Consider the following 20983-nt stretch of genomic DNA (forward strand, 5'->3'; position numbering starts at 1 on the left):
CGTACAGTTTTATGCCTCAGCTCCCTGAACAGTTCAGCTCTGCCATTCAGCCTGGGCTTGCGACTCTGCTCAATGGTATCCAGTGTCCCTTGAGAGACAAAATTCTTCTTTGCCCTGCGGTGAGCTCCAAGACATCCACCGGCAACATCAAGGACGGTGGTCTTGAAGGCACTCCACAACTCTTCAGGACCCCCCAAAGCACCCAGACCCCCCAAGTGTCCACTCAGCCTGTTCGCAAACTCCTCAGCTACTCTCTCATCCCTGAGCTTGCCAACATCCAGCCTAGGCTGGGATGGTACCATTCTCCAGGATTTAAGGTGCAGCTTTAGAGTTGATACAACAAGCCTGTGGTCAGTATTGAGGAACTGAGCACTCCGGTAGACCCTGCAGTTCTGGATCATCCTCCAATGACCATCAATGAGGACATGGTCAATCTCCTTTGCCACACCGCCAGCGTTGGAATACCAAGTCCAGCGATGAGCTTGTGGGCGCTGAAACCATGAACCAGCCACCCTAAGTCCATGACTTCTTGCAAAGTCAAGGAACTTAGTGCCATTCTGGTTCATAGTTCCTGACCCATGGGGACCAACACACACCTCATAACCATCCCTATCAGTTCCAGTCGATGCATTGAAATCCCCCAAGACTAGAAGTGTATCTCGTCTGGGGCACTGATCAACCACAGACTCGAGCGTGGCATAGAATGCATCCTTCACGGTGAGATCACTCGCCTCAGTCGGAGCATAAACAGAGACCAGGGAAATGACACCTAAGGAGTGACGAATCCTTAATCTCATAATACGCTCGTTGACCGGTGTTACCTCAATTATAATTGGGGTCAACTTATTGGACACAGCTACAGCAACTCCTTGGGTATGGTAACCATCAGAGCGACCAGACCAATAGTATGTGTAACCACCCACCATTATCTCGCCGCAATCCGGTCTCCGAACCTCAGAGAGAGCTGCAATCCCGATGTCCAAACGCTTGAGCTCAGATGATAACAGAGACAGGTGATCATCCTCTCTTAGGGATAGGACATTCCAGGCACCCACCCGAAGGGACCGCCTCAGGTTAACCCAAGGAGACCACCGTCTGGTGGACGACACACTCTCCCGCAATCTGACCCAGGGATGTTACCCCGTGGTTTCCCTCCTATCATCAAATATTGGGGGTCCCGAAGGCTTATCCGGTGAGCCTCAATCCCGTAATCCGGTGAGCTGCCCTGCGAAGGGAAGCTGCGCAGGAGGTACTCCCACGGAGTGGGTTCTCACATTTTTTTTGCGTTTTTGTGTTTTGCAGAATGAAGGGTTTTACGGTGGCCGGAGTGCAAACCCTACCATCATCCTCCTAATAAAAAAGCAACCCAACTGCAGGAGGACGTCCGCAGACATAGTTGGGCACTAGATATGGATAGCCGTTGGCTCACAAGGAGCTCCTCCGCCCTTTGACAGGTTTTGTTTTTAATCCTGCTGGGTGTCCATATCCAAACACCCTCCTCACCAGAAAACCTGGTGGGGGAGACGGTTTAGTCGCCGACAACCCGACCATGGAACAGGTTAGTTCAGGTTTACATGGTACCTGTAGCAGGTCACAGATCTAACCTGACCTGACTGACATGCTCCCTGACGCTTCAAATATTAAAATAATTTCAATTCAAATCAAATGGAAGACCAAATAGGTAGAGTCCTGCATTGAAGTCATTAGAAGGAACTTGAACAAGCAAAACACAAAGATGAAGTCATCAGGAGGAACCTGGATAGGATTTGCATTTCAGCTGCTACTCCTCTACCCTAAAACCAATCCAGGGACAGCCAAATGAGCCTGATTCAAAAACAAGCAGTCATAGACTGGTACTTACGAAATCGTCAACTTGACCTCTGACCTTGTCTACTGAAAGTTGTCTCTTGAGAAGGTAGTGACACAAACCAGAAGTTTCTAAGATGATTCTGTACCAAACCATCAAAAATCAAATGTTTTGGATGTTTGACCTCACTGTGACCTTGACCTTTGACCGATTTTGACCAAAATCTAATCAGCGCTAGCCACCACCCTCCTGAATCACGTGGTGTAATTTGACATTGGAAGCTTCTTCCGTTCTCGAGTTATCATTTTTTGGATGTTTGACCTCACTGTGACCTTGACCTTTGACCGATTTTGACCAAAATCTAATCAGCACTAGCCATCACCCTCCTTAATCACGTGGTGTAATTTGACATTGGTTGCTTCTTCCGTTCTCGAGTTATCTGTACCAAACCATCAAAAATCGAATATTTGACCTCACCGTGACCTTGACCTTTGACCGATTTAGACCAAAATCTAATCAGTACTAGCCATCACCCTCCTGAATTACTTGGTGTAATTTGACATTGGTAGCTTCTTCCGTTCTCGAGTTATCGTGACTACAAACAAACAAACAGAAACGGAAGGCATCAATATACTTACGAAATCTAAAGATTTCGTAAGTAACAAACAAATAACCCACATCACCAAATTAAATAATTCTGGCTGCTCGACCATGCATCCGATCAAGTTGAAATTTAAAACATGTATTCCCCATCACTACTAAATCATAAATGTGAAGTTTACTTCGATTGATTAAGTGGTTCCAGAGAAAACATTATTTAATATTTCTCTTCAATCGAATATGCCTGCCAAACCATGTGACCTATCAATGATTCCTTAACAAACTTGTACACACATGGCTCAGGGAGCACTTGTGTGAAGTTTCACTTCGATTTGTCCAGCCATTCTGGAGAAGATTTTTTTTATAGGTTTCAGGGTATATCCAATATGGCTGCCAAACCATGTGACCTCTGACATCACATGTGAACCCTTTGCTCCTCATGGTTTCCGTTTTTCCAACATGGCTGCCACACCACGTGACCTATGACGTCATAATTATCACAAAAACATTCCACACGAGTAGTCGCACCAATGGTGAAAATTTAGTCTCGCTTCGATAAGCGGTTGTGGATAAAAACACGAAAGTCCGCACCGGCGAGGGTAACAAAAGGGTTTCTATGACTTAAAAGGTGACCAACACATGCTAACCACTGTGGAATGCTAGATAAAGGTAAATCTCATCGGAAGATGACTGGTTTCGGGTGTTAGCCCTTCATCAATGCCTCCAACGAAGGGCTAATGCCTGAAACTTCAGCTTCCCATGGCAGTTCACATCCCTTTGTTAACTTTCAGTTGATAAAATGTTGTAGCCATAGAGTGTGTGTGTGTGTGTGTGTGTGTGTGTGTGTGTGTGTGTGTGTGTGTGTGTGTGTGTGTGTGTGTGTGTGTGTGTGTGTGTGTGTGTGTGTGTGTGTGTGTGTTTTTTACACACATGTGCAAGAGACCTGGTCTCAGTTGTTCGTTGATGCGGCGTGGTTAAAAACTGAGCTTTCTCCATCAACTGGTTGAAATTTGGACTTCCATCCCACAATTTATTTGGACCCAATTAAACGAGCATCATAGTATTCCATTCACTTGCTCGGTGCAACTACCTATGGATTCATAACCACTTATCATGTTTTCCTTTGCACAGATGCTGTTTGGAGACTTTTTCAAGTCGTGCTGGTTGATCTTTATGGTCCTTATGGGATTTACCAGTGGTGAGAAACACCAACAATCCAATGATCATTTACACACATCAATTTCACACATAGTAAAAGGAAATGGAGGTCTTTGTGGGAGCAATGTTTCATAGAGCATGCGGTCATTTAAAGGGAGCATCAAGTCATTTGTCATGTGAACATTAAAAACCCTATCGAGTCAATAAGGAACTATAAAGGATTACTTGGTCGTGCTGATTCTTCAATTGTTAAAACTTCCCTTGGTCATACAACTGAGAGGTTGTTCTGCAGTTCAAAAGGCATGCCTTGGCCTGTTATAAACTGCAAGGAAATACTTAATATCTCCAGTGCCTTCAGAAAGTATTCACACTCCAAGAATTTTTCACATTTTGTTGTGGTCTAGCCTGAATTTAAAATGGATTAAATTGAGATTTTTTTTGACACCGATCTACACAAAATACCCCACAATGACAAAGTGAAAACCTATTTTTAGAAATTTTTACAAATTAATCAAAAATTCAGATCTGAAATGTTTTGTGTCAATAAGTATTCAACCTCCTGAGCCAATACTTTGTAGAAGCACCTTTTGCAGCGATTACAGCTTCGAGTCTTCTTGGGTATGTCTGTATCAGCTTTGTATATCTACATTTGGGGATTTTCTCCCATTTTTCTCTGCAGATTTGCTCAAGCTCTATCAAGATGGATGCGGAGTGTCGGTGAACAGCAATCTTCAAGTCTTTCCACAGATTCTCAATGGGATTCAAGTCTGGGCTTTGGCTGGGCCACTCAAGGACTTTCACGTTCTTGTTCTGAAGCCATTCCAATGTTGCATTGGCTGTACACTTGGGATTATTGTCCTGTTGAAACATAAATCTTCACCACAGTCGAAGGTCTTTTGCACTCTGAAGCAGGTTCTCCTTAAGGATTTGCTTGTATTTGGCTCCATTCATTGTTCCCTCAATCCTTACAAGTCTCCCAGTCCCTGCCACTGAAAAGCATCCCCAGAGCATGATTCTGCCACCACCATGCTTCACGGTAAGGATGATGTTAGACGGGTGATGAGATGTGCTCGGTTTCCGCCAGACGTCACGTTTTGCATTCAGGCCAAAGAGTTCAATTTTCATCTCATCAGACTGCAGAATATTTTGCCTCAATCTCTCAGTCTTTCACGTGCCTTTTTGAAAACTCCAGGTGTGTTACTATGGACCTTTTTCTCAGGAGTGGTGTCCATCTGGCCACTCTCCCATAAAGCCTAGATTTGTGAAGTGCTGCAGAGATTGTTGTCCTTCTGGCAGGTTCTCCAATCTTAGACAAGGAACTCTGTAGTTCTGTCAGAGTGGTCATTGGGTTCTTGGTCACCTCCCTGATGAAGGTCCTTCTTACCAAGTTGCTCAGTTTGGTTGGACAGCCAGCTTTTGGAAGAGTCTGGGTCGTTCTATATTATTTCCATTTCCAAATGATGGAGCTCACTGTGCTCTTGGGAACTTTCAGCACTCCAGGAATTGTTTTATGCCCTTCCCCAGATCCATGCCTCCTCACAATTATATCTCTGTGTTCTACAGACAGTTCCTTGGACTTCATGGGAGAGTTTCTGCTCTGACATGCACTGTCAACTGTGGGACCTTGTTTAGAAATAAAAGGTGCGTTTCTTTCTAAATCATGTCCAAGCAATTGAATTGGCCACAGGTGGAATCCAATCAAGTTGTAGCGACATTTCAAGGACGATCAAAGGAAATTGGATGCACCTGAGCTCAATTTAGAGTGTCATTGCAAAGGAGCTGAATACTTCTTGACGTAAGAGATTTCAGATTTTCATAATTAAATAATTTGTAAAAATTTCTAAAAACATCTTTTCACTGTCATGATAGGGTATTTTTTGTAGATTGGTGACAAAAAATCTCAATTTAATCCATTTTAAATTCAGGTTGGAACACAACAAAATGTGACAAAAGTCAAGGGGTGTGAATACTTTATGAAGGCACTGTAGATTCCCAATTGTAAACTAGTTATCTGTGATCACAAAGCGATTGCCAAGGGTAAGCCTACCCCGTGCCGGGGAAGGCTTCCTCTTTGTGATCGCTCATGACTTACCCTTGGCCAATGATGACCATATTTTTCTCGGACCACCATATGACCTTAACCATCAACATTTCGGGATAGAGTGTAAAATAAGAAAATATGTCCCCATGTAAATCTATCCAGAAAACATCCTCATGAAAATCAGAGGAATTTTATTAATGTTATGATCAAAAAGGTGTTTTTTGTTAATTAGGGCACAATCCGAAAAAGTAGGTCAAGGACACAAAACAAATATCAGGTGCACAACATCAATGCAGGTACGCTATTGTTGATGATGCAAGAACGTCTTGGAAGGCGAAGTAGTAAAATGTATATAATTAGGTCATGACCTTACACTAGGTGTACATGAAACTGTCACTAGGTGACCTTACACTAGGTTACACTTGCATGAAAAAACTAGGTCAAGGTCAAAAAAATTACATCAATCCTGCATACTTTTTATTCCCATTATTGTTAAAAAATTTCATTACGAAAGTCCAAGATGTAGCTCGGGAATTTCGGAAATGAGTGCAGGAAGAAAAAACAAAACCTAAATGGTGGTTTCGTACTCCTTGCTGGTCTACGAAACTCTGGGGTACCATTAATAATTGGGGGCACTAATTGCAGAAACAAATCCTACAAGAGTTATAATCCTCTCCCTATCCAATAGGAGAATGCTTAAATAGTTGTGGTTAATGGGGGTAATTGGCTCATTCTGAGAGTTATGGTTTATGGTGTCATTCTGATAAAGTGAAGGAGGAAGAGTATGTTGGGAGCATCAACGTTATCACTTTGGCACAAGAGGATTCTTCCTGGTCCATAGTCAGTGCCATAGTGTCATGACATTCCATGGGATGAGTTCTCTACTGAAGGAGACTTTGAGCGTGTAGAATTGAAAACAGATTGGCCAATCAACGCCAATTTCTGCATATGTGCTCAGGGTACCCAGGTCCCATGGTCAGGTCATGGACACAAAATAAGTCCTCATCTCATGGGGAGATGACTTGCGATTTTCGCTTGTACGTGTAGAATAGTACAAGTGTTTTAACCACCTACCTTGCCTGCGAGTGGGGGGTAGTGACACCATATTTTGGTTCTCGGTGAAGTGGGTATTACTAGTCCATCAAATTTCCATGGTAGCATTTGTAAGTTTGTGCAGGAAGAACACCTTATTATTTTCTTCAACATGGTGGCCACACATAAGTGCTCTGGGAAAGTAATCTGGATGATGCTCTGCTTTTTTCTTTGCAGCATTTTACCTCTCTTTCCAAACACTAAACCATGAGAACTGGCGGCCTATGGAGAGCTTTTTCGCCACATGGTTTCTGTCATTCCAGTTGTTCATTGGAGTTCTGGAAATTCCTCTCAACTACAGCAAGTACACTCCAGTTATTGTCATCGTGATCTACATTGTTTACATGATCATATCCTTTTTGGTGATGATCAACATGCTCGTAGCAGTAATGGCAGACACCCACGGGCATATTGCAAAAGAGCAAGATGAACTATGGAATGCTCAGGCAAGACCTTCCCTCCTGTAATCACATGATAATATCCACCCACATTTCGATGATGCTATTCAACAAAACATTTACAGATTTCTGTCTCCCTTAAATGTATCTGAGGTTCCAATGCGAGCCTGTGTGTTGTCAGATTGCTTTCAAACATAAATGACTGCAGTTTATGTTAAAGGAAATCTCAATTTGTCTTCATTGAAAGTTCTTATGATTCCAGTGGTCAATCATTATAATTTATGCAAATTCTTCAAGGAAAACCCTCCAGGTACTTTGAAAAGATATGACCACTGGACCTGTAGCTTAGCTGGGCCCAAGCCTAATGTTGTAACCCAAATTTGGTCACATTCTGACTAGTGGATCTGCAGAGGAAGATATTTTAAAGAATTTTCAAATTTTCGCAATAATTTACTAAGTCCACCATTTTGACACACTTCCGGTCAAGTGATCAGCCTGATCTCTGCAATTTAACACCCCTACCCTTCACTAATGTTGTAACCCATATATGGTAGCATTCTGACTGGTGTATCTGGAGAAGAAGATGCTTGAAGGAATTTATGCGATTTTACCAATAATTGACAAAGTCGGCCATTTGACACACTTCCGGTCATGTGATCAGCAGGACCTCCATGATTTAACGTTCCTACCCTGGCCTAATGTTGTAACCCAAATTTTGTAGCATTCTGACGTGTGTCTGGAGAAGAAGATTTTTTGAAGGAATTTACTCGGACCGCAATTTTGGCCTATTTAAAGTCACGTGACCAGAACGAGCTTTGAAATCCCCGTTACCAATCAAGAGTGGAACCTTGCTACCAAATTTCAGCCGGATCGGCCAGAGAACTCGAAATAGGAGACGGAGGGATGGACAGACAGACAGATGGACGGATGGTACATTATGACGATACCTTATTTGGAATTCCAATTCTAGATAAGCTAAAAATTGGTGTGTATTATCTTTATAGACTTATTGGCAACAACAAGCAACTTGTTTCTCTGTTCCCAATGCCCAGGTCGCTGCCACAACCATCTTGCTGGAACGTCGGTTACCACGTTGGTTGTGTCCACGCGTTGGGAACCCAGGACTCAAATACGGCTTGGGAGAACACTGGTTCTTAAGGTAACCACAACTCACCATCCACAGTTGACACATTAAAATAAGTAGAGCAGGTGGAGCTTATCAACTGAACAATAAAATGTCCAGATATATTTTAAATTAAATAATTTAATATCATCTAAGCCTGGTGTTGGCTTAGTGGTTAGGGTGGTGGCTTGGGATCCCAGGTTCCTGAGTTCAAGTCCCGTTGGCTGCTGAATTAACACCAGGGGGTTGACTCAGCCTGTCATCCTTCCGAGGTCGGCGAAATGAGTACCAGTGTACTGGTCCCGGTGTATGCCCCGGTTAGAATAGGTGTACCATATCCCTGTGTGTCGTAAGAGGCGACCAGGGTTGGCGTCAGGAAGGGCATCCGGCCATAAAACATTGCCTCAAGAAAAAGCCAACCCCTGCACAGCAGGGAAAAATGGCTGTAAAAACGGTCATTTATATATATTAATTTAATATCATCTATCAAAATCTACATGCTCCCTTAATGAATAAATTGCTGGTGAGGCAGAGTGACTGGAGCTTAGAATGCTCAAGGTAGGTGGTCTATCAATTTGTGTACAGCATCTGACTGCTGAGTGCATCATTTATAGGGTATTTTAATGATGGTGTCCCCATGCCGAAAATAATTCCCATACTCTTCCTCCAAAAACATGATGGGATTTCAAGGTAAACCCTCAACCAATGCTCATAATATGCTGGAAGAATTTCAAGATTTGGGGCAGGGGTTGAGCAAAATGCATAAAGGTAAATGCTCAGGGAAGACCTCATTCCCTTGTCATGGCGATTGTGGTGACTGCAGTGAAGGGTGTTTTAATGTGTGTGTAAACTCAAGTAGGAAAGTATGATTAGTCCTTTTAAAGGACGTTTCAGTAGAGCTTATGGTTACTACTCATACGGCCATCTATTTTTTATGTGCACATGAGAGTTTTGGAGTGGTGTACACAGGAATGGATGGAGTTGGAAAGGGGAGTGAGGATGGGTGGGATAATTAGATATTCTTACCCTAATAAAGGATAACTAAGCCTTACAACCCAAAACCCAAGTTATAATTCCAATAAAACCATTTGTTGATCAAAAAAAAACACATTAACACTAATAAATAAAATCTTAGATTGATGAGTAGCAAAACCTCATAACCCAAATGAAACCTCACATCAATTAACCCTCTCGAGCCCACAAAATGTTCTGGGTGAACAAAAAAATAACCCCTGGAGCTCCAGAGGGTTAATACCAAACCTTACAACAGTAATTCTTCTTCTTCTTCAATAAACTCTCATGCCAAACTCCAATGACATTGAACCTCAGCTTCCAGTCCTCTCAATCAACCATTGCTGTGTGTAGTTCCTCTCTCTCCAGGCCCATATCTTTCTTCAACATATCAATGGAGTTGAGAGCTGCTCTGCCTCACTTCGGATTTCCATGTTTAGGTGTCCAAATATTGGAAACGGGCTCGTTTTTTGGCGGTAGTAGGTCCCAGCGAACCTGAAAGGTCTTCTTCTGAGTTTATCTGACAGCCTTGGAAGTGAACCACAGAGCTCTTGATTTGTTTTATGTTCAGATCAACGGACATTGAAAGCTGAATGAAGAAGTCGAGTAAAGCATCCATCAAGTCCCTTCTCATGGGTTGTATTAAGGTCCATGCTTCACTTCCATAAAGTAAGACACTCAACGGTTACCGTGAACACTCGTTCCTTGATACGCCGAGAGTGTCAACTTCCATATTCTTGAAAGTTTGTTGCAAGCTCTCCATGTGGCAGCTTTCCTTTGATATCCTGAGCAGTTGTGTTTACCCAGGAACCAAGATACATGAAGTCATTAACTGTCAAGTTTTATTCCATTGCTTGATTTGATTGAAACTTCTCTTGACTCGTTGAATGCCATCACTTTTATTTAATTGGCATTAATTGTTAGCCCTACTTTACTGGCACTTGTTTCGACCTCTTTAGAAGTTCTTGCGCTGAATCAATTTCTTCTGATAAATAAGGCTACATCATCGGCAATGTCGAGATCAGTAAGAACCTCCGCTCTGATTTTTACTTTTTACTCGTTCTAGTTGGAACCTAGATTCCTCCTCCTTTCCTTTGATGGTGTTTGAGTGCGTAATCAAGCACTATTACAAACAAGTGAGGGCTAAGGGCGTCTCCCTGTAATACCCCGGCTAGAATTTTGAAAAGCTGTGTTTCTCCATCGGGTGGGTGTATCTTGGCATGTGTGTACCTATACATATTTGAAATCACCTTCACAAGTTGATCAGGGATTCCTTGTGCCGATAGGATCATCATCATCATCATCTTGCCACAATGGGTGAAGTTAAAGGCTTTTAGAAAATCAATGAATGTAATTATTGCAAGATGGTTCTGGGCACTAATTCCTTCTCTTAACCTTCACAGGACAATAATGTGTTCAGCTGTTGTCCTTTCAACCCAAAATCCATTTTCGTTTGGCCTCAGGTGTTGATCAAGATCAGGATGGATTTGGTTCAAAATCATGTGATTGTAGACCTTGGCAACTATTGAGATTATGTGAATACCACGTTGGTTGCTCCCAAGACTGAGATCTCCTGATTTTGGAATGGGAACTATATTTAAGATCGACCATTGTTTATTAGGCCTATCTTCACATTTAGTGCTACATTACAAAAGTCGAGAATGATAGTGTCTACATTGCACTGTTTAAGAAGGTCTTGTGGTGCATCATCTTAAAGAGCAGGTTGCGGGTCACCAAACATGTTCTGAAAATTTATCAATACTAGTCTTCTTCTTCTTCTTTCGGCTCGCTCCCGTTAGGGGTTGCCACAGCGGATCAACCGTCTCCATTTCACTCTATCCTCCACATCTTCCATTGACACTCCAACCACCCGCATGTCCGCCCTCACCGTATCCATGAACCTCTTCTTTGGCCTTCCTCTTCTCCTCCTGCCTGGCAGCTCCATCTTCAACATCCTTCTCCCGATATACTCTGCTTCCCTCCTGAGCACATGTCCAAACCATCTCAATCTCGCCTCTCACTTTGTCTCCAAATCGTCCTACCTGCGCTGTCCCTCAAATATACTCATTCCTTATCCTGTCCATCCTCGTCACTCCCAACGAGAATCGCAGCATCTTTAACTCTGCCACCTCCAGCTCCGCTTCCTGTCTTTTTGTCAGCGCCACCGCCTCCAAACCATACAACATAGCTGGTCTCACTACCGTCTTATATACTTTCCCCTTCACTCTTGCAGCTACCCTTGTCATAAATCACTCCTGCAACTCTTCTCCACCCACTCCATCCTGCCTGCACTCTCTTTTTCACTTCTCTCCCACACTCTCCATTACTTTGGACAGTTGATCCCAAGTATTTAAACCCATCCACCTTCCCCACCTCAACTCCTTGCAACCGCACCAGACCACCACCCTCCCTCTCATTTACGCACATGTACTCAGTCTTACTCCGACTGACTATCATTCCCCTTCTCTCCAGTGCATACCTCCACCTCTCGAGGCTCGCCTCAGCCTGCTCCCTACAGATCATGATATCACCCGCGAACATCATAGTCCATGGAGACTCCAGTCTGATCTCGTCCGTCAACCTGTCCATCACCATTGCAAACAGGAAAGGGCTCAGAGTCGATCCTTGGTGCAATCCCACTTTTACCTTAAACCGGTCCGTCATTCCTACCGCACACCTCACCGCTGTCACACTGTCCTCGTACATATCCTGCACGATCCTCACATACTTCTCCACCACTCCCGACTTCCTCATACAATGCCACAACTCCTCTCTTGGCACCCTATTATAAGCTTTCTCTAAATCCACAAACACACAATGTAACTCCTTCTGGCCTTCCCTATACTTCTCCATCAACATTCTCAAAGCAAACATCGCATCAGTGGTGCTCTTTCCTGGCATAAACCCATATTGCTGCTCACAGATCGTCACCTCTCCTCTCAACCGAGCTTCCACTACTCTTTCCCACAACTTCATGGTGTGGCTTAACAACTTTATCCCTCTGTAATTTCCACAGCTCTGCACATCACCCTTATTCTTTAAAATCAGAACCAGTACACTTAATCTCCACTCCTCCGGCATCCTCTCACTTTCCAAGACTTTATTAAACAATCTGGTTAACAACCCAACTGCCATCTCTCCTAAGCACTTCCATGCCTCCACTGGTATACCATCTGGGCCAACCGCCTTTCCACTTTTCATCTTCTTCATAGCAGTCCTCACTTCATCCTTACTGATCCACCCCACTTCCAGATTCTATATATATATATATATATATATATATATATATATATATATATATATATATATATATATATATATATATATATATATATATATATATATATATATATATATATATATATCTCTCTGTCTCTGTCTGTCTCTCTCTTCATTCATCAGCTCCTCAAAGTACTCTCCTCGCTCGTCAGCACATTCCCATTTGCGTCCTTTATCACCCGAACCTGCAGCACATCCTTCCCAGCTCGGTCCCTCTGTCTTGCCAATCGGTATAAATCCTTTTCCCCCTTCTTTTGTATCCAAATTCTCATACAGCTCGTCATATGCCTTTTCCTTGGCTTTTGCCACCTCTCTTTTTGCCTTTCGCCACCACTCCTTGTACTCCTGCCTACTTTCTTCATCTCTCTGACTATCCCACTTCCTTTTCGCCAACCCCTTCTTCCTTATACTTTCCTGTACTTCCTCATTCCACCACCAAGTCTCCTTATCTTCCTTTCTCTGTCCAGATGACACACCAAGTACCTTCCTAGCTATCTCCTTCACAACTTCTGCTGTCGTTGCCCAATCATCCCACCCATCCAACGCCTGTCTCACCTCCTCCCTAAATTTCACGCAACATTCTTCCTCCTTCAGCTTCCACCATCTGGTCCTTGGTTCAACCCTCACTCTCTTCCTCAACCTCACCTCTAAAGTCATCCTACAGACCACCAATCGATGCTGTCGAGCTACACTCTCCCCTGCCACCACCTTACAGTCACTAATCTCTTTCAGGTTGCATCTCCTGCTTAAGATGTAATCCACCTGTGTGCACCTTCCTCCACTCTTGTATGTCACCCTGTGTTCCTCCTTCTTCTTGAAATACGTATTTACCACTGCCATTTCCATTCTTTTTGCAAACTCTACCACCATTTGCCCTTCCATATTTCTCTTGTTGAGACCGTACCTATCCATCACCTCCTCATCCTCTTTATTCCCTTCCCCAACATGCCCATTGAAATCCGCTCCAATCACCACTCTTTCATCCTTGGATACACTCTCCACCACTTCATCTAACTCACTCCAAAAATCTTCTTTATACTCCATCTCACACCCCATATGTGGGGCATATGCACTGATGACATTCATCATCACCCCTTCAATTTCCAACTTCACACTCATCACTCGGTCAGACACTCTCCTCACCTCCACTACCCTCTTGACATAATCTTCCTTCAGGATTACCCTGACACCATTTCTCCTCCCATCCACACCATGGTAGAACAGTTTGAAACCACCTCCAATGCTCCTAGCCTTACTCCCCATCCACTTGGTCTCTTGTACACACAGTATGTCCACCTTTCTTCTCTCCATCATATCAGCCAACTCTCGCTCTTTGCCAGTCATTGTCCCAACATTCAGAGTTCCAACTCTCACCTGCACATTTCTACCCTTCCCCCTCTCCCACTGCCTCCGGACTCACCTTACCCGTCTCCTTCTCCTCCTTCGCCCAGCAATAGCACAATTTCCACTGGTACCCTGCTGACCACCGGTACCGGTGGCGGTCGTTGGTAACCCGGGCCTCGACCGATCCGGTATGGAAATTCGTTTTGTTGACCGCAAAATGATTTGGCATAGGTTTTTACGCCGGATGCCCTTCCTGACGCAACCCTGGTCGCCTCTTACGACACACAGGGATATGGTACACCTATTCTAACCGGGGCATACACCGGGCCCAGTACAACTGGTACTCATTTCGCCGACCTCGGAAGGATGGCAGGCTGAGTCAACCCCCTGGTGTTTTCGACTTGGTATATATATATATATATATATATATATATATATATATATATATATATATATATATATATATATATATATATATATATTAACTCAGTGTCCCAACGGGGCTTGAACTCAGGACCTTTTGGGTCCCAAGCCACTGCCCTAACCACTGCGCCAACACCAGGCATAAATCGGTCATGTACGATATGTACATGTACGATAAAATTTATCAATACTAGTACGTGCCCGTAAAAAAAAAAAAAAAAAAAAAAAACAGTGACCAACAAACAACAACCACACAGGCCGTTTCTTCGCTCTCACGTGTACATCATGGATATTTGTTATTTCGCGTTATTTGGATATTTGTACATCATGCCTCGTACGTGTGTCGTCATGTTTTGCAAAAATGTCTGGAAAACGGGTAATCAAATCGAAAATGGCCACCGATTCCCGAAGGAATCAAACATTCGCCGGCAGTGGATAAGATTTGTACAAACAAAACGGGCGAATTTTCCCCCAAAGAAAACGGGTAAAGAGGACCCTTTGTTTGGATAGATTTGTCATTTGTGGTGACCATTTCACAGCCGAGGATTACGAAGGCATAAACACATCCGATCACCACTCTGTGAATATGAGTTGTTGGTTGACAAGTTCTTCAGATACTGCTCTGTCACAGAATCAATTGTTGAGTTTAAGTGAGAAAAATCTTGAAATGTATTCTAAAAGAGTACATGGAAAAACACAAATAAACTTTCTGAAAAACACAAGCATGAAAAAATTTCTCAACAAATCAATTTATTGTTGATTTAAATTACTTCTTTAACAACATCAGCAAATTGGGCTATTTCATTTCAATTGTAAAAAAAATGATCAATTTTCCACTTTTTTTTTTCTAAATTTGGTAGAATATTTCTCAATGAGGCAAAACATGTTTTGGTATTTATATGCCACAATAATCTCTTGAAAGTTGGGGTTTGTTCTATCTGTTCACTTTCGCTGGGGTCAAGCTCAGCTGTCAGAAAGACTTCAATGCCAAGGCTACAGTGTATAATATATTTGGGTCCATTATTGATTCATTCTATTTCTGACTCTTGAGTGACTGGAGCTTGGTTTTTCAAACCCGGGGGCACGACCCCAAGTGGGGTCGCCGAGCAAATTTCGTGGGGTTGCGGGCGTCCGCTTGCAGCGAAAAAAAAATTGTCTGTTTTCGATCGGTGTTCGCTTTTACGGGATGTAATATAAACGGTTCGTTCAAAGTATGGGAACCGGCGCAACATGACGCTTGGAATGGGATCCAGCCGATGCGCGGGCTCGCTGAAGGGCGGTTCATTTAGGCGGGAAATTAGTGGTTTGATCCACGGCCTCTCAGACTCTGACTATCATTAACGTCTATTCACGTCTCCACGTACGACTCGAGACCTTATTTGTGATGGCAGCACCGGCCACCAGCAAATCTCGAGAACGTTCTTACCGGGATAAATTTCTGGACCTTGGATTTTACTACGTGGTGGATAAAAGTGGGGCACAGAGGCCTCAGTGTGTGATTTGTTTTGAAGTGCTTTCTCCGGAGTCTATGAAACAAAATAAGTTGCAGAGGCATTTGACTACAAAACATGCGCCTTATCAGGATAAGGAGAGAGCGTTCTTTGAGAGGAAACTTCTTGCACTCAAGAATAAGCGTCTTGACAGAGAGGGTACATGCCATCAGACCAATTCTCAGGCATTAGATGCCTCGTATCGAGTGTCGCTCCATGTTGCCAAGACTAAAAAGCCTCACTCCATTGTGGAAGAACTCGTGCTGCCATGTGCAAAGGACATGGTATCTCTGATGGTTGGGGAGGAAGCGGCAAAGAAACTGGCAGTTATACCCCTCTGACACAACACCATCCAACGCAGAATTGAAGATATGAGTCTGGATGCAACGGCTCAGGTCGTACAGAAGATCAAGGAATCGCCGTGGCACACCATAGTTGGACGAGTTCACTGATATCGCATCACACGCGCAACTCATCGTCTGGGTCCGCGACAAGGCTGATAACTTTGTCTGAGCTTCTGCTCATCAAACCATTGGAGGCCACCACCAAAGGTGAAGACATTTTTGGGAAAGTAGAGCAGTTTTATCGTGACCATGATCTGGACTTTGGAAAGTTGCTCTATTCAACAACAGACGGCACACCAGCAATGTTAGGAGTGCGTTCTGGATTCAAGGCTAAATTGCTTGAGGTGGCTCCTCAGACCTCCATGGTACACTGCATGATTCACCGAGAAGCGCTCGCCTCTCGTACTTTGCCAGAAACCTTGCAGAGCGTGCTCTCAGAAATCGTAAAAATGGTGAATCACATCAAATCGAGCGCCCTCAACACGAGGTTATTCAGGCTATTCTGCCAGGAGATGGATGCCGACCATAAGAATTTACTATTCTTCACTCAAGTGAGATGGTTATCTCGAGGAATCCTTCTTCTGCGCGTTTACGAGCTCAAAGATGAACTAAAGGAGTTCCTACGCACACAAGGGAAAATGGCATGGGTAGCATTGCTTGAGTCAGAATCTTGGCTGTCAGAACTGTGCTATCTCGTTGACATCTTTGAACGTCTCAATGTCCTCAACCGCTCCCTCCAAGGCAAAGACGCCAACCTTATGATTTTTCACGACAAAATAAGCGGATTTTTGGCGACTCTAAAATTACTGGCAGACAAAGCAGCTGTTAAGCGCTTCAGACTTTTCCCCCGTCTGGTGGAGCATCTAACGACCTGCCAGTACGATGATACTGAGCTCGACAGTCTTTCTGGGGAGATAGCACGTCACCTTCGGTTGCTCATTGAACAGTTCGAGCACCATTTCCCTGAGCTGGATGTGCAGTCCTTTTCTGTGGTTCGGGACCCTTTCACGGCTCCACTGGACTCGATTGCTGATGAAGATGATACAGCACAGGAAGAGCTTGTACAGCTCCAGCAGGATTCAGGAGCGCAGGCTCTTGCGCGGACGAATTCGTTGTCGACATTCTGGTGCAAAATGCTGCCGTCGTACCCGACCCTGTCACGGCGCGCCATTAAGGTTCTCATGCCATATCCTTCATCATACTTTTGTGAGCAGTCGTTCTCCACCATGGTGGTGATTAAAACAAAGTACAGAAATCGCCTAGAAATGGAGCATGATATGATCCTGGCATTGTCATCTACTTCTCCACGAATAGAGAAGTTGGTTTCTGAAAAACAGGCTCATCCTTCTCACTGATATATCTAAATGTCATTCGGACTAAACTTCTGAAACATTCAACTGTACTATTTGGATACCGTCGGCTATTCTCAGTTTACTCGTCTATGAAAACATGACAATGGTGAATAAAGTAAACAGTAAATGTTCTTGTGCCATATAAAATCTTATCTTGTATAATATGAATTGGGTTTTGAATCTTTTGGTCACGCGATGTAGAGAGGTTCTGAAATTGGGATGCCACTAAAAAAAGTTTGAAAACCACTGGACTAGAGGGTTAAAAATTATTATATCAAGTCACAGACGAATCAAACTTTACATTATTTTTTGCATCGAACAAGAAAATGAAAATCTAGAAACCAATCTGTCTGGTGGAGTCTGTCAGTGTGAACTGCCGGACAGTCAGTCCTGCCACTTGTACACGAAATAGGCCATTTTCTGGCACTTGCAAGTGGCTCAAATTTATGTGGCTCAGGGCCAGAAACTCCATAGTATAAATTCCCATCATTCTCCGACTCATCCTCGGCAATATCTGAATGAAAACACTCAATTTCATCGCCGCTGAAATCACTCTCTGATTCGCATCTCGCCATTGTTCACACGCTGTTTCCGAATGTTCACGAAGTTTTCGGAGAACGTGACGTCATAGCATCTTCGGTAAATTCCGGTCTGTTTTTCTATCACTGACAAAAGTTTTGACTTAAAAGTTAATTTTCAAATGTAAGAAAATAATTGCCCAACAACCTTCGAATCACGCAAAGTCATCAGCGACCCAAAACCCGCTCTTTAACCACAACTCTATCCTTCCACGAATGACATCTTTATTTTGTTATATTCTTCCTTGTTGAACTGACACATCTTGATGGTAAAAATATTCTACCTGCTCGTCATTTATCGTTGGTGGGCTGCCAAGATTCTTAAGATGTGTACCAGTTCTTAATCCTTTCTCCATCAGTACGTCCTTTAATTGGAATGTGAGGTTTGTACAAGTAGAGTCCTGAATAAGCTGTCAAATGGAAAAGTACGAGGCGCTGATGAAATTCCGATATAACTCTTTAAGAGAGTTGGGGAGGAAGCAATCAAAATTTACCAGCTATCTGGACACAGATCTGCAGCAAGATTGTATGGCCTAAAATGTGGAAGCAGTCAGTCTACATACCATTGCCGAAGAAAGGGGATGCAAGTTCCTGGAAAGGAAACCATTGAAACAACTTGCACAACTTGCCTTTTCTGGAAGTCTACTTACCATTAAAACAACTTGCATTCTCTTCCTGGAAAGCAATTTGACTGAAGGAAATATTCTCATTTCACAAAGCCTGCAACAAGTGAGTGTCCATTCTCGAGAGAGCCAGAAAACAAAATCTGTCCAACATCAAGATTAAACAGTCAAACTGGTCTCCCTTCTCTCAAACTTGGTGGGTGGTGCCTTATTAAGTCTGTCTCTGGAACATGCTCCCCCTTCATCCCTTCCCTTTCTTCAAATCACACAACTGACTCCCCACTCATGAGAAGGCTTAATACCTCAATTAGGTGTTTGCTTCTAAATCTTGTGTTCCCAAACGCTCATTCTCTGTGCCCACCCTACCCAGTCACACACAACTGCTCCTGGACTCGTCTTTCTCACCTGAGATGGTGTAGAAGTTTCTGAGAACTATTGACCCCGATTCTGCAACTTGTTCGGACGGCATCAGTGCACTTGTCTTAAAAACCTTCTCTGTCTCTCTTTCACATCCTTTTTCTGTGATGTTCACCCTATCATTTGCCCTATGTTTTTTTTATTTTCTTAAAAGTCAGACATCATTCTGAAAAGTCAGACATCATTCTCAAAAGTCAGACATCATTCTCAAAAGTCAGACATCCTAAAAGTCAGATATCACTCCGGCACTCCCATCTACAGTATGTTCTTAAAAATCCTCTTGAAGTTCAGTCATTCAAACTCCTGGGTCTCACCATCAGCCATGATATTTCTTGGACAAACCACATTTCAAAGTTGGCCTCCAAAGCCGACTGTGCGTCCTCCGTCATGCAAAATACAATGAGTGTACGTGATTTTTTTCTTGGCACACCTTAACTCTTATCCACCTCCAAGGCCTTCATCTGCAGCTTGATGGAGTACTGCTCTCCCCTCTGGGCGGGTACCCCTCAGCTTGACGCTGTGGAAACTAAGGCCTTTGAGATCATTGGCATCTCCTGCGATGAAGCTGAGTGTATGGGTCCATCACAGACATGTTTGTGGTCTTTCTGTTTTCTCCTACTTCCTTTCTGGTCTTGGACTCTCTGCTCTTTCTGTGGTTAATCTCCCCCACTCCCCCCACTCCTCGGGTTTCTTCAGGGAACACACGGTCCATCAGCAATCCCCTTCTCGTGAAACTCGCGAAATACAGAATCACCATTACCTGCAGTCATTCATTCCTCTTTTTTCCCACCTGTGGAACCAACTTCCACATCATCTTCAATCTCATTCTTCCCTCCAGATCTTCAAAACAGGGTGAATATACTGATTCTGGCTCACTTTTCCCCATGTAAATGAATGGGGGATTTTCAGCGATTCATTTTTTTTCCCCCTAAAAAGTAAACCCCCTTTTTATCCCAAGGTATATTTATTTGTCTCCCCTTTTAACCGAGGGACACTTTTTTTTCAAATAACCAATGCAATAAGATAAAGATTTGTTCAAGTAGTAATGTTATTTGTTAAAGGTGATTTGAAAGAAATATCTGAAACATGTAAGTCTTAGGACACTCTTTTTCAAATAACCAATGCATATTGTTTAGCTCACTCATTGAACCTATAAAGATTTGTTCATTCTCAAATTCCTTCAATAGTTTAATTTTCTTTGCACAATAATCCCCATCTAAAATATTTAAAAACAAAACATTTGAATCTTTATATTTTTTAAGATACCCCTTTTGTGCCATTACGAAATGATAAACTTCTCTTAATGCTCTTGTTTGACCACCTCCTGAGCCACATATCATTTTGAGATTATAGTAAATTGTTTTTTCATTGTTCAATTGATAACCATCAAAGTTCAGTCCATTCAAGGATATTTATTTTTTTTCTTTACATCCTCTAACTTACTAGTTTTTAAATTGATTCGCTTATTTGTTTTATTTACCTTTGTTTTAGTTATTTTTTCAATAAGACTTATTTAATATTTTTCACATTCATTATGTTTTCCATTTATATACCAAGACTGAGATTTTCTTCACTCTTTAGTTTGATTAATACTTGGTTTGACCATTTATATATTGTGAAAAAATGCGGCGGTATCCCTTAAAAACCCTAACCCATCTTCCTATCGTTAAAACACAATCTATTCTATACACTCTATCATACAATATCCAAATGGAACACAATCTATTCCATTATCTAAATAAATCTCTGATCATCAAAGGCTCCTAATGCCTTTTTATTTATTTCTTCACTACATATGTTATGTTTATAACTTCTTATTGTATTCATTTTCCTATATTCTTCTTTCTTATTCATCAAACAATTATAATAATTTCTAAAAGTTATTGATTCCTTGATTACATAT

General features: G+C 42.7%; 1 protein-coding gene across 4 annotated transcripts in view; it reads left to right on the forward strand.

Moving 5' to 3' along the window:
- Nucleotides 1-20983, forward strand: part of LOC147019822 (transient receptor potential cation channel subfamily V member 5-like) — a 130907-nt gene that overhangs the window by 92481 nt on the left and 17443 nt on the right. For all 4 annotated transcript variants that reach the window (XM_085894581.1, XM_085894583.1, XM_085894582.1 and 1 more), the window contains 3 exons: nucleotides 3539-3605; nucleotides 6876-7144; nucleotides 8149-8255. In XM_085894581.1, the coding sequence (XP_085750707.1) occupies nucleotides 3539-3605; nucleotides 6876-7144; nucleotides 8149-8255 (443 nt within the window). The remainder of the gene's footprint in view (nucleotides 1-3538; nucleotides 3606-6875; nucleotides 7145-8148; nucleotides 8256-20983) is intronic.

The sequence above is a fragment of the Eptatretus burgeri genome, chromosome 9 (genome assembly GCF_056783735.1).
Source record: "Eptatretus burgeri isolate ZD-2024b chromosome 9, Ebu_testis_v1, whole genome shotgun sequence".
Lineage (NCBI taxonomy): Eukaryota > Metazoa > Chordata > Myxini > Myxiniformes > Myxinidae > Eptatretus > Eptatretus burgeri.